The sequence below is a fragment of the Pseudophryne corroboree genome, chromosome 6 (assembly GCF_028390025.1).
Source record: "Pseudophryne corroboree isolate aPseCor3 chromosome 6, aPseCor3.hap2, whole genome shotgun sequence".
Classification (NCBI taxonomy): domain Eukaryota; kingdom Metazoa; phylum Chordata; class Amphibia; order Anura; family Myobatrachidae; genus Pseudophryne; species Pseudophryne corroboree.
In genome coordinates this window covers 743,370,696-743,385,914 of record NC_086449.1, presented here as the reverse complement: position 1 = coordinate 743,385,914, position 15,219 = coordinate 743,370,696, and the positions used below count along the sequence as shown (strand labels likewise).

At 44.7% G+C, this 15,219-nt stretch overlaps 1 protein-coding gene across 2 annotated transcripts in view; it reads left to right on the top strand.

Annotated features, from left to right (window-relative positions):
- The window catches only part of VWF (von Willebrand factor), a 487,638-nt gene that overhangs the window by 352,895 nt on the left and 119,524 nt on the right, over nucleotides 1-15,219 (top strand). For both annotated transcript variants that reach the window (XM_063928500.1, XM_063928501.1), the window contains 3 exons: nucleotides 5,875-6,080; nucleotides 8,554-8,656; nucleotides 8,743-8,817. In XM_063928500.1, the coding sequence (XP_063784570.1) occupies nucleotides 5,875-6,080; nucleotides 8,554-8,656; nucleotides 8,743-8,817 (384 nt within the window). The remainder of the gene's footprint in view (nucleotides 1-5,874; nucleotides 6,081-8,553; nucleotides 8,657-8,742; nucleotides 8,818-15,219) is intronic.

The window sequence follows — 15,219 nt, the reverse complement described above, 5'->3', positions numbered from 1 at the left end:
CAGCTGCAGGCGGCAATGGAGGTATTGCAGTAGGTATCTTAAATGCAGGTGTTACTTAATATTTGCTGCTAACCTCCAAAAACTTTTTTTTTTTTTTTTTGAGGATATAGCTGCAAATATACCATGATAAATGGGCACCATAAGGAGCTAGAGTGGCTCAACCCAGAACAGTGGTCGTAAATGGTGGCACAATATTGGTGCTTACAGTTATAATAAATCCTGAATATTATAATATACTGTAGCGAATAATAATGCTAATAACACTATTATTATTATTATTATTATTATTACATTTTATTTATAGGGCGCCACAAGTGTTTCGCAGCGCCGTACAAAGGACAGTACAGGGAGACAAAACTTAGCATAACAGTAAATAAATAACAAAAATGGAGTGCAGGTAACAAAGAGCAACACAATTCTCAAAACATAATACAGCTTAGATGTAAGTAGCGAAGGAGTAATCATTGTACTACTTGGGGCTGGCGGCCATAGATAGAGATGAGCCTTTACCAGCAGGAGAAAAAGCAGGTAAAGATGGTCGCTGAGTGAAATGTGTCAAGAAGAGGGCTTAGACAAGAGGAAAGAGGGCCCTGCTCTGAAGAGCTAACAATCTAGTGGGGAGGGGCAACAGACAGATGACATGAGGTGCAAGCAAGCAGGTAGAAGCCTGATGGTGGTATGCGAGCAAAGCAGAGATGTCCACGGCATGGGGAGGGGGATGGAGGAAAACGGCAGCTAAACGCCGCCATGCCGCCCCCTCCCGCCCAGTAATGCCTCTTCCTGTCAATCAGGCAGAGGCGATCACTAGGTAACTGACCAGTGGTTTCAAATCTCTTACACTTATTCCCAACCCATTGCTGTTTGAATTTTGATAGAAACTAAAATTCCAGTGCATTTTCATAGGTGGTTGCTTCCATCCTCAGGTCTTCAAAATTTTAAATGTACTGTATACAGTAGGTTCTGAATGGTGCTTTATAAAATGCATTAAAATTGTATTATAATCATATGTAGAGGTGCATTACATGATGAAGTGCCTGTCTAAAGACAAAACACTTGTATCCCTGTATCTCTCCCCCTCCGGGCCCAAGTTACTTGGTTCCCCAGCAGCGCAGGCTGTGTACATCTCGTTGGGACTGAACCAGAAGGAGGCCACCCGGGAAGGCAGGCAGAAGAAGAAGACATGGACCTCAGAGCAGACTAGCTAGGTCAGCAGGGTGACCAGAAAAAGGTCTGGCCAGGTGCTAGTGCATCCAGGCGGTGCAGAGGCATCTCCAGGCGGCCAGCAACATGGATTGGCTCTCCTCCACTGGGCTGCTACATTGTCGCTGTGGCTGCCGGCCTTCACCGGGGGGGGGGGGGGGGCTAGTCCTCCCCGCATGTCAGTACGCCCCCCCCCCCCCCCCACACGCACAAGAACAAAAGCATCGCACAGCGGTGATGCTTTTGTACTTGAAGAATAACTCCCAGCCAGTGCTGCTCCTGCGGGTCACAGCGGCTGCGTGTGACATCATGCAGCCGCTGCGGCCCGCCACTGCATGGTCCGGCCACGCCTGAGTTGGCCGGACCGCGCCCCGAAAACGGCAGCTAAACGCCGCCATGCCGCCCCCTCCCGCCCAGTAATGCCTCTGCCTGTCAATCAGGCAGAGGCGATCACTAGGTAATGACGGCCTTCAGCCATCTGGCATGCACCGGCGCACTGCGGCACCGGCGCATGCGCAGTTCCGACCCGATTGCTGCGCTGCGAACAACTGCAGCCTACGATCGGTTCGGAATGACCCCCAAGGTGTATATGAAACATAAATGCATTCCGTGTTTAAACTTTGGTTTCATCCCCAAGACATCTCTTATGGTATGCAGATATTCCAAAATACGGAAAAATACGAAATCCCAAATACTTCTGGTCCCAAGCATTTGGGATATGGGAGACTCAACACATATTTCAAAATATGCATTACATCCTCTGCTTCCAACATGGCTGAACATGTCTGTGGTTGTTAAAATGTATGTAAAAATGAATTGTTTTTCCAATTCGTTATTTACCAGTGTATTTATCAGACAGTCCAGAAAAGTGCTATTTGCTAGTGATAGAAAATATTTTTAGGTCTATTTAAATGTTGAGGAAAATTAGCGATGCTCACCTCCCCAGCGATACCGGCTGATAACAGTACGCAAGAACTCACCGCACAGTCTGCTAGTAGAGGTCCCTTCTGCACATGCATGACCCAGCATGGCATTGCCTGTTCACCCATGCACATGGCCTGGTCTCTGGCTTTCAGGGCCAGATATGTCACAAATTCAAACTACCGATGGAAACAAAAACAAACAAAAATAAAATAAATATACATTTATCCATGAATCCGCACTCCAAGCTTCATCAGATCACAGCAGGGCGGTGCTCCACAAAAGGAAATTTATCCCATACTACAATAAACCAGAGCTGCAGACACTCACCATAGAAAGCAGGGTTTTCTTTTATTAAATACTCACAAAAACATTTCCCAGGTAGACTGTCAACGTTTCGGTCAAAGCGTGACCTTTGTCAAAACTTTGCATACTAGCACAGGGATCCAAAGCAAATGTGCACCTATCACCCATGTCTCACAGGCTCTCTGATTGTTGCTATATGTGTGTGTGTGTGTGTGTGTGTGTGTGTGTGTGTGTGTGTGTGTGTGTGTGTGTAAAAAAAATATATTTATTTCATTATTTTAATATACATTATACAAGAAAAAAAGCTTTATTTGAGTAATCATGATTTGCTAAGAGATGGCAGTAGCATCGGAGGACATCTGGCTGTACATAGTGTGACAAGAACACTGGGATAGTGTTTGAGGGCAGGTATGTTTGTCCCAGGTTCTTGTCTTACATGTTTTAGAAAATGAAAACGTCTAGGAAAATGCTTTTGTTTTGTTAGAACCTTTTCAGTTTGCTGGAAAAGCTGGATAAGGGCCCTGAGAGAGAGATAAGGCGAGTTCCAGACATTGGGCCCAGTTTGAATCTTTGGCCTCACAGAGAGCTAATCAGGGCTTTCAGCTGTGCAAGAGCCTTATAGGGCTTCTAGCTTGATTAAGGTGGGCAGACTGCCTGGGAAGACTGCAGGATCTCTGTGAGAGAAACACGCTTCCTGATACAAGTGAGCTATACAGTGTGTACTGGAGAACTCTGTGTTTTTGTTTAGTGATAGTTAGGAACATCTTGTGTTTAGTTAGTGCCGGACAGGCAAGGTATTTTCTTTTGGTGTTTGTTTTATTTTCTGTATAATAAAACTGACTGGGGCCAGTTGTACCAGAAACTGGACTTGTGTGGTTCCTCAGCTGCTGCGTGCTGCCAGTTACCCCAGGAAACGGCACCTTGTACCCTTACAGTGTTACAACTGGCATACCTCCCAACTTTGGAGTGACTAAATGCGGGACCCTCAGGTGCCGAAGGCACCCACGTGACCAAAAGGGGCAGAGTCTCATGAAAGAAGGGTGGAGCCTTGTGAAAAGGGGCAGAGCCTTGTGGAACCACCACACGAAAACTGCTCCAAAAGCCCTTTAATACATTGAGTGATACTAAAATAATGTGAAAAGGTGTGAAAACACCCGTTTTCACATTTTCTTTTGTAAGAATAATGTTAATAAATAGGCCCCTTAGTCTTACAATAAAGTATTACATTTAATGTAGCATTCAAAGTATGGTAGTAACTTATTCCTGTGTTTTGTTCTAATTACATAACAGGTGGACTATCTATCATTGTTGAATATGTTGTATGCTATAGTATTTAGAACTTACCATTGATCAGGACATTCCTGGGTATAAATAAAATAAAATTAAAATATGCTGGAAAGTAACGAAATACAGAGAAAATGTACGAACAAACGTATTTCTCTTTAAGAGAACATAATGAGGATGGAGTCACAGCTGTTCAGAGCTTGACTGTGGTGTATATATAATTACTGTACAATGCCTGGGTATGATTCTGCCTCTAATCACATCCTGGTCATCACCATAGCTGCACAAGTGGGGTGCGGATACTTTGTATACATCACCCTGACGTAATCCAATAATGTCAACATTAAATATTTAAAATGTAGTATTAAATTATCAAAGCGATCCATGATTTCAAAGCCTTAGAAAAGAAATAGTTAAATTTTTTGTATTTCAACAACTACATTGAAAATGGGTGACTTTTTTTCACACGGATATCAAAATCAAATGCACAAGTCTTTTTTCCTCATTCATGTCAAATATGTATTCTTATTTCATATATCAGAAGAACAAACACGCATGGAAAGGAAAATGAAAGTGATGATTAATGGCATGTTATTTGTACAAATAAATAAATACCTCTCCTGGAAAATGAAATGATCTGCAGATGAAAAGTATCAAGTAGCACAATTATCTTCAGCACTCAGCAACAATTATATCTCCGTCCATAGCGCACTTGTATTACATCGCTATAAATTACTCTCTCTTCACAGATTAGCAAACTCAATCTTTTGGCATGTTAGATTGCAGCTCACTTACTGGGACATATCCCTTGCTCAGCACAACTCACTGTCAGCCTCACAATGGAGGTCATTCAGACCTGATCGTACTCGTAGCAGCAAATTTGTTAGCAGTTGGGCAAAACCATGGCCCTCATTCCGAGTTGTTCGCTCGGTAAATTTCATCGCATCGCAGCGATTTTCCGCTTAGTGCGCATGCGCAATGTTCGCACTGCGACTGCGCCAAGTAAATTTGCTATGCACTTAGTAATTTTACTCACGCCTTTTTCATCGTTCTGGCGATCGTAATGTGATTGACAGGAAATGGGTGTTACTGGGCGGAAACAGGCCGTTTTATGGGCGTGTGGGAAAAAACGCTACAGTTTCCGGAAAAAACGCAGGAGTGGCCGGAGAAACGGAGGAGTGTCTGGGCGAACGCTGGGTGTGTTTGTGACGTCAAACCAGGAACGACAAGCACTGAACTGATCGCAGATGCCGAGTAAGTCTGGAGCTACTCAGAAACTGCTACGAGGTGTGTAATCGCAATATTGCGATTACTTCGGTCGCAATTTTAAGATGCTAAGATTCACTCCCAGTAGGCGGCGGCTTAGCGTGAGCAACTCTGCTAAAATCGCCTTGCGAGCGATCAACTCGGAATGAGGGCCCATGTGCACTGCAGTTGTGGCAGATATAACATTTGCAGAGAGATTTAGATTTGGGTGGGTTATAACTTATTTTGTTTCTGTGCAGAGTAAATACTGCCTGCTTAATTATTACACTGCAATTTAGATTTCAATTTGAACACACCCCACCCAAATCTAACTCTCTCTGCACATGTTACATCTGCTCCACCTGCAGTGTGCATGGTTTTGTCCAACTGCTAACAAATTTACTGCTACGATCAGGTCTGAATTACCCCCAATGTCTCTTTCATACTCTTCTGGAACTCTGCTGAGGTCCCCAGCGCTCTATTCAGTGGGTACTCAGTGGCCCTGGCCCTAAGCATCACTTCAGCAATGTTGCTTGCCCAGTTTGTCTTTTCAGACCTACTATTCTTCAGCCCGCTCTCCAGCTCTACTCCTTGACATCTCCCAATCTCTATTGCACATGTGTAACCACAAAGTCTTTTTCCTTTTGGTGGAATGCCTCTCCTGCGCTCCACAGCCTCACCAAGTGTCAACCTCCAGTATTACAGTGTCCATAGGCTTCTATAGAAAGCCATGGGTATCACACATTACATAGAGCATTCAGGAATTTCAGACTGGCAGCTCATAACCCATATTACTATCGCCCAGGAGTCATGATAACTCTTACCTGCATTGATGTGCTCATTAGAAAAATAATCCTATGCAATACATTTAATTTGTGACGAGTACTATTCATGAGTGCTGCTGACTTTCATTTTCAGCAATGGACTGTCCAAGTACAATGGTGTATAATCACTGCCGCGTGGGATGCAACGCAGACTGTGAGAATGCACACAACGAAACTGTGTGCTCTGTCCATCCAGCGGAAGGCTGCTTCTGCCCAGATGGAGATGTGATTCTAAATGGTAAATGTGTCTCGGAAGAAGCTTGCACCCAGTGCACGGACAGCTATGGAGAGACCCACAAGGTAATTGATCCAGGCTTCCAATAAATCAGCTCACATTCACAGTCTGATCAACAGAGTCTATCATAGCAATACATTTTACAGTGGGAATTAAAGAGACAGAAGAACCTGTATAAAGACTTTTGTCAATGCTTAGTTGAATGAAAGGGACACACAACTGTTTTAATGAGATGCTTCCCCATCTTCTGACATACCCTAGCAAAGTTAAAGTCATCATGAAATTCCAGCTGATGATTTCTTGAATAATAGTTAGAATAGTTATAATACTTTATTGTTGATAATAATTTCTAATAATAATTATAATGATCTGTAGTTGGCCATCTCTGATGTGTATTTGGCTAGAGCTAACATACAAAGCAGTAGACAGTGGTGGATTTTACCTATGGGCTGCAGTCCCCCCAGTAAAATCTTCCACCTCAGCTAAGTGTCAGTGAGCCAGCTGCAGTCCGTGACTGGCTTCACTGTGACTGGCAGTGACTTCCTATTGGAAGTGCTAATTGCCAGTAACTCACAAAACAGACAGTATCACTGGGAGGTGTTTCCTCCCTTTGGGACTGTCAGACTGGGCTGTGATTAGCAGAGAGTGTGCTTCCTATAGGAAGCCACACCCTTTCTTATTGTCAGCCCTAACCGGCTTCTATGGGCTGCTGCCGATGCAGTCTATAAAAGCTGAAGCCGTGTGTTATTTATTTTTAGTGTTTTTTCTTGAGCCTATTATAACTTTTAAGGATTCTAGAAATTATAGGGCCCCATTTACTGTAACAATGATACTTACTGCCAGTAGCATATTTTGGCCTAAATATATTAAGCTTTAAAAAGTGATAAAGTGGATACGGATAAAGGGGTCTATTCATAAAGCAGTGAAAAGAGTGGAGAAGTGAGCCAGTGGAGAAGTTGCCCATGGCAACCAATCAGCTGCTCTGTATCATTTTATAGTATGCAAATTCTAAGGGTGGTATTCAAATGATATATCACGCCCAATCTCCTTTCTAAAATGATCTCTGCTATCGTGCATATTGCGCCCCTAGTAATCAGGTTTAGCTATGCAAAGGGCTGGGGGTAGCAAGCTGAAATGATGATAGTATACTCCCGAAAGCAGAAACAGAACGGGTGTGGAAAGGGGTGAAAAGAATTGAATACCGCCCTAAATGTTACTGCAATGCTGTTTGGTTGCCATGGGCAACTTCTTCACTGGCTCACTTCTCCTCTCTTTTCACTGCTTCATGAATAGACCCCATAGAGTGATAAATGACCAGCCAACCAGCTCCTGTCATTTTTCAAACACAGCATGTTACATGGCAGTTAGGAAGCTGATTGGCTGGTCATTTATCACTCTTTATCTCCACTTTTTAAGGCTTAGTACATTTGGGCTATGGTCTATTATCGCAGTGATACTAACGAATATATAGAAAGGCTTCGCTGGGTCCCCAATGTCGGCAATGGGGACCGTATAGCTATTGCCATCTATAAATGGTGTAAATGGTACAGTTACAAATAGCGGTAAGTTAGGCTACAGGCTGTTTGTTAAATGCTAAAAGGAGGACATAAACCCTTTAGCGAGTGCTAAAGATGTTATGTCTCATTGTTAACTGAAGCCTGTAGGTTTGAATTTTGTTTGCCCCTTTTTTGATTGCAAAGACCCTCCTGCCCAATTTCTACTTGTTGTCTGTCCTTACTAATTTTCATATTCAGTGGCACATGTGGCGTAAGAGGTCATTGTGGGACACTTACCCTTTTGATCCAGTATGGATTTGTTCTAGAACTTCTACCTATGCCAGGGTCCTGGGTGCTTTTCTTTGTGGAAGTATTCAGGCTGTGCATGAGTAAAGGGTGGGGAGTCCTTCACAGTGCATGTTGCACCTAAGAATGGTGGCTTATTAGTCTTCCCCCATTTTTCTAAGATTTTTTGGCTACAGCTTGTTTTTGGTGTTTCTTAACCATAGAAATTAAAATCTGGTCATTCAATTAATAAAAGCTGTTTTCTTTAACCTAATGCAGTTGTGCCAGTGTATTATTTTTTAGGGGCAGCTGTATTAAGCCTGGAGAAGTGATAAAGCAGTGATAAGTGCAAGGTGATAACACACCAGCCAATCAGCTCCTAACTGTAAATTTACATATTGGAGCTGATTGGCTGGTGCGTTATCTCCTTGCACTTATCACTGCTTTATCACTTCTCCAGGGTTAATACATCTGCTCCTTAGTATAAGTTAGATAAAAGGTTTATTATTATGGTTAATTACAATAAAGTGATGGACGCCTTCATTAACTTACAATGGATCCCATTTAGATTGAGTAACGCCCCCTAGACACTTACTGTAGGTCACAAATTAATTTATAGTAGTCATTTTTGCTTTGTCTACTGTATATACAGTATCTTACCAGAAAGTATGTCCATGAAGCAGGTACCGAATCGATATATACATGTTATGAGTTTCTAACCATGAAGATAAACTTATTCATAATATTTTTTATCTAGCACCTGGAGACCTGGATCCCCTCTCATGACCCCTGCGGCATCTGCATCTGCCTCAACGCCAGGGAGATTCGCTGCTCCACAAAGCCGTGTCCTACAGTTACACGTAATATGAAAGAAAGATGTTTTCAGAATTCCTGGCTATAGTCTACTATAAGTCCTAACGGTTTATTGCCATCTATTGTATTTTAGCTGTCACCTGTGGCCCTTGTGAAACTCCATCCTTGAAAAAGACTTCAGACCACTGCTGTCCAGAGTATGAATGTGGTGAGTACTTATTTTTTAGTTCTCCTATCTAAAAAAATGCTTATTAATGAGAAATCAGCATAATTACTTTTGTGCATTAATGTTCCCACCTGACCCGACCATGGGGCAGAGTGACAGTAAAGTGCAATTAACCGGATTGCCAAAATTATGCCAAGACATCTTCAGATTATCCACAGCACTGCTTCCTGCCTCATGATGTCTCATTGTTCCACCTCTGCTCCCTCCCTCCCTTTCTCAGTCGCTCCACTGTTTTTGTCCTATAGGGAATCAAGTTCAGTCACCTCTCACTCACCTACAAAGCCTTCACCCAGTCTTCTCCTATTTACCTCTTCTCCTACCTATCCTACTTACCTCTCCCCATACCAATCCTGCCTCATTTCCACACATGCCTCCTACTTTCCTCTTAAATGACTGCCGCATCACTTCCTGCCTACTCAATATTTCACACTCGCACCTTTAGGATTTCTTCTGTCGTGCTCCCAACCTCTGGAAAGTCTCCAGCCTCTGCATCTCCCAAGTCTTCTCCCCTCGTCACCCTCTGTCCACCCATTTTCCCTCTAAAATGTAAACCCTCAGAACTGGTTCTTAGTGAATGGATAGGCTGATATCATCGATTCTTAGTGAATGGATAGGTTGATGTCATTGGGTCTTAGTGATTGGATAGGCTGATATCACCGGTTCTTAGTGAATAGATAGGCTGATGTCACTGGGTCTTGGTGAATGGATAGGCTGATGTCTCTGTTTCCTAGGGAATGGATAGGCTGATGTCACTGGTTCTTAGTGAATGGATAGGCTGATATCGATTCTTAGTGAATGGATAGGTTGATGTCATCAGTTCTTAGTGAATGGATAGGCTGATGTCACCGGTTCTTAGTGAATGGATAGGCTGATGTCATCGGTTCTTAGTGAATGAATAGACTGATGTCACTGGTTTCTAGTAAATGGAAAGACTGGTGTCACTGGTACCTAGTAAATGGAAAGACTGATGTCACTGGTACCTAGTAAATGGAAAGACTGATATCACTGGTACACAGTGAATTGATATGCTGATGTCACTGGTACCTAGTAAAGGGATAGGTTGATATCAATGGCAATTAGTAAATGTACCGTAGTAGTGAATAGTTAGGCTGATGTCGCTGGTTCTTAGTGAATGGATATTTTGATGTCACTGGGTCTTGGTGAATGGTTACGCTGGTAACACTAGTTCCTAGTGAATGGATAGGCTGGTGACACTGGTGCCTAGTGAATGGATAGGCTGATGTTACTGGTACCTAGTAAATGGATATGTTGATATCCCTGGGTCTTGGTGAATGGATAAGCTGATGTCTCTGTTTCCTAGCGAATGGATAGGCTGATGTCACTGGTACTTAGTGAATGGATAGGCTGATATCATCGGTTCTTACTGAATGGATAGGCTGATGTCACCAGTTCTTAGTGAATGGATAGGCTGATGTCACTGGGTCTTAGTAAATTAATAGGCTGATGTCACCAGTTCTTAGTGAATAGATAGGTTGATGTCACCGGTTCTTAGTGAATAGATAGGCTGATGTCACTGGGTCTTGGTGAATGGATAGGCTGATGTCTCTGTTTCCTAGCGAAAGGATAGGCTGATGTCACTGGTACCTAGTAAACGGATAGGTTGATATCACTTGTAATTAGTAAATGTACCATAGTAGTATATAGACTGATATCACCGGTTCTTAGTGAATGGATAGGCTGATATCAGCAGTTATTAGTGAATGGATAGGCTGATGTCACTGGGTCTTAGTGAATGGATAGACTGATGTCACCCGTTCTTAGTGAATGGATAAGCTGATGTCACTGGGTCTTGGTGAATGGATAGGCTGATGTCTCTGTTTCCTAGCGAATGGATAGGCTGATGTCACTGTTTCTTAGTGAATGGATAGGTTGATGTCATCAGTTCTTAGTGAATGGATAGGCTGATGTCAGCGGTTCTTAGTGAATGGATAGGCTGATGTGACCCATTCTTAGTGAATAGATAGGCTGATGTCACTGGGTCTTGGTGAATGGATAGGCTGATGTCACTGGTTCCTAGTTAATGGCTAGACTGATGTCACTGATTCTTAGTGAATCAATAGGTTGATGTCACTGATTCTTAGTGAATGGATAGGCTGCTGTCACCGGTTCTTACTGAATGGATAGTCTGATGTCACCGGTTCCTAGTGAATGGCTAGACTGATGTCACTGATTCTTAGTGAATAGATAAGTTGATGTCACTGGGTCTTAGTGAATGGATAGGCTGATGTCACCGGTTCTTAGGGCCATCTGCAGCAGTAGGTACGGAGTGGAGGCCGAGGTGTTTGGTTATTTAGTTACGGGGCGGGTTGGGACGTAGTACAACAAAGCGTGGAGGGGGGGGGTTGATAACAAGAGACGGGGCCTGGCTGAGGGGGTGGGATGCATGGCTTGTGTTTTAAAAATGATAGTTAGGAGCTAGTACTTTATCTCCACTTGTTCTACTTCCAAGACTTAGGGGGTAATTCAGACCTGATCGCTGGGCAGCGATTTTTGCAGCCCTGCGATCAGATAGACATTGCCTACAGGGGGAGTGTATGCATGTGTAGCAGAGCTGCACAAACTGATTTTGTTCAGTCTCTGCACAGCCCAGGACTTACTCAGCCGCTGCGATCACATCAGGCTGTTCATGACCGGATTTGACATCAGACATCCTCCCTGCAAATGCTTGGACATGCCTGCGTTTTTCCAAACACTCCCTGAAAACATTTAGTTGACACCCACAAACGCCCTATTCCTGTCAATCTCCTTGCGAACGCCCGTGCAAATGGATCCTTCGCATCAAACCCGTCGCTGACTGGCGATCCGTTTTGCAGCTGTCCATCACGTATGCATGCGCAGTTTGGGTCTGATCACCCGCTGTGCGAAAACGCACAGCAGCGGTCAGGTCTGAATTACCCCCTTAGTACGTAGACACCAAACTACCAACCAACTAACTATCTCCTGTCAGTTTTGAAACACAGCCTGTAACTTGGTAGTTAGGAGCTGATTGGCTGGTACTTTTTCTCTGTCCACTTTATCTCGCTCTTCAAGGCTTAGTACATAGCTGGTCATTCCGAGTTGATCGCAGCCAGCAACTTTTAGCTGCTGCTTCGATCAATAGTCCACGCCTATGGGGGAGTGTATTTTATCTTAGCAGGACTGCGATCGCTTGTGCAGCCCTGCTAAGCTAAAAAAATTTCAAGCAGAAGTAGACTAGGCCTGGACATACTTACCCTGTGCGATGGATCCAGCGATGATGAGCCCGGCTTTGACGTCACACCTCCGCCCTTTGTTGTCCTGGACACGCCTGCGTTTTACTCACCACTCCCCGAAAACTGTCTCGGATCCGCCCTGCCATGCCTCCTTCCTGTCAATCTTCTTAGCGGTCGCCTCTGCGACCGCTTCCGTCGGTAGCCGCGACGTAACACAGTGACCTCTGTCGCCGGCCAACATCACGCATAGCGGCCGCCACGCATGCGCATTCCGCTCCCGTTTGCACCGCAGCAAAAAAACGCTGCGTGCGAACGGGTCGGAATGACTCCCATAGACCCCTAATATGATTGGTTACAGACTCTCAAACAGGGGTGTAGCGAGGGTGGCTCCGGTGGAGCGTGAACTCAGGGTGCCGAAAAAGTTAGAGGGTTTATTTTTGTTGGGAGCCAATTAACCTACCAGTATATTTTTGTATTGTGGGAGAAAACTGGAGTACCCAGAGGAAACCCACACAAGCATGGGGAGAATATACAAACTCCACACAGTTAGGGCCATGGTGGGAATCGTAGCCATGACCTACAGTAAGTGCTGTGAGGCAGTAATGCTAACCATTACATCGTTCGTACTGCCATGCCCCTATATTGTTGTTGCAAGCTATCGGCATGCACTGACCCTATTTTAAACATGGGGGGGGCACCCAAAGGAAAATTTCGCCCTGAGCTCCACAAGGTCTAGAACCGGCCCTGTCACCAGTTTAGGATTTTTAAATATTGTTTCTCTTCAACTGTAACATGCCACCACATGTTGGCTAGGCCACCAATTCATTACAGGGGAGGGGGGACGCCAAAACATACCTTTGCTCCGGGCACCTTGGCGTCGAGCTACACCTCTGCTCTCAAATATAACAGATCACAGTTACAAATGTAAATAATCTTGTAAATGATTATATATTGATTTTTCTCATCGTCACGGACATCACTCCCACTCTGAGTCATCCTAAAGCCATCTTTTTAACTGATTTCCCCACTGGTAAACATGAGACGTTTTGTCTTGTTCTCTGGCCATTGTGGTTTAGGAAGTGTGCGAGGTTTTGGCAGAACTGAAACCATAGTAATCCAACGACAATATTTTTATCGTTAGAAGTGACTCAGTGTCTATCTTGTATGGAGGATTCCAAGAACGGCAAGTCAATAAGTACTGTATAAGATGCCAAAGACTAATTAATTTCAGAAAATGCATGATGTCAGTGTTTACGGTTTTTGTTTATACAATATTTGTATTTTAAATGTACCTTGAAAACAGAAAGTACAAATGTTATTTGTTTGATTTTTTTTAACATTTTTCGTACAGAAAGCCAAACTCTCACGTCCACAAGACAGGGTAAATTATACGTCAGAGAGAGGAAGCATTTGTCTGGCTCCCATGCTTAATCGCTGAGCCATGCTGCCTTCCCAGGGCCCAGATCTGCCACAATCCAGAAGCATAGTTTTTCATATGGAGAAATAAACTAGCAAAGACAGGAGCCACACTACATTGGTGCAGCGTGATACATCCCGCCCTCCTTCGCCTGCATACTGGCACCTGCGGTCGCCATTGTGCAGGTACATTTATCTTCCGGGAAGCTCATTCCCTTGAGATTAGAAGAATTCCGGGTTTTTGACCTGGGAGTTCTATTGTACATACGTAGCCACAGGCATGCATAATTGTCCTTGGGACCGACGGGACTAGGTAACAAACTGCTAATGTTATGTGACATGAAGTGCTTGTACACAGTCTCTGACATGAATTACTGCACTGATGAGTGTGTAACCATACCTCCCAACGGTATGCGGTTAAAATACCGCCGGCCGGGATCCTTGCTGCCTCAATACCGACGGCGGGATCCTGAGATGGGTACTATACCGCCGCCGGAATACCGGCGAAGTAGGTGATTCCCCCTCTGTGGGTGTCCACGACACGCATAGAGAGAGAATAGAACCTGTGGTGAGCGAAGCTCGCCACCGACCCTGCAACGTTGAGAGCCCAGCGAGCCCGCAAGGGGCTTCATTGCACTCACCCCCTTGCCGGCATTCTGGCCCACGGGATGCCGATGTCGGTGTACTGACATTCAGCATCCTGTGCTCCGGCATCCCATACCGATCCCCTCCCAACTGTTCCACTTTGGGCAGGACAGGCACAGTTTTCAGGTCCTGTCCCACCAGCAGACCACAGTGTCCAGCGGGAGGTGGGGTTGTTTGCTGGTAAGTTTGGCGGAGCCCTCTCACAGCATAGCAGCATCGCAGTGCGGGGGCAGCTCAGCATCTCAGGGAAAGAGATGGAAACAGGGGCCACACACCTTTTGGGACTTGCACGCCGAAGACATGCACGGAGTCCCGAGTTCTGATTACAGCCCTCCCATGCTAGTTCTAAGCAGTGATTCCATCCAAGGTGATGTCTAATTTGTGCTTTATGCTCACATACACACTACAGTCAGCTGGGATCTCCTGGGTCAGAGATATGGGGGTCATTTTTATTATGTTATAACTCTGAAGTAAGTACTGTACAGCAGACTGCTACTTCTAGAGACGACCATCAATAATGTTACAGCAATCGATGGTCTATGGCCAATGCAAGTGCCCCCTTCACCCCATTGATGGTGTGGTGCTTGATGTTGGAAAAACATCAATGACCTGCCCGATGGCCCTGGTCTGCCACCCTCATGACCAGGTCTCAGATGCTGGCGGGAAGTGTCTTTTTCCTCCGAGTACTGTACTTTGTTAACCTCCGGGCGCTGTACAATACTTTGTTGTTATAGATTTGGGCAAACTAAGAGTAGTGGAAAGACCTCAGGATTTGCCCTGTCTCTCTCAATGTAACGTCCTGTTCATACAGGTTGATATTTTTATTAGAGATGAGCGGGTTCGGTTTCTCTGAATCCGAACCCGCCAGAACTTCATGTTTTTTTTCACGGGTCCGAGCGACTCGGATCTTCCCGCCTTGCTCGGTTAACCCGAGCGCGCCCGAACGTCATCATGACGCTGTCGGATTCTCGCGAGGCTCGGATTCTATCGCGAGACTCGGATTCTATATAAGGAGCCGCGCGTCGCCGCCATTTTCACACGTGCATTGAGATTGATAGGGAGAGGACGTGGCTGGCGTCCTCTCCGTTTAGAATTAGAATGGATTAGAGAG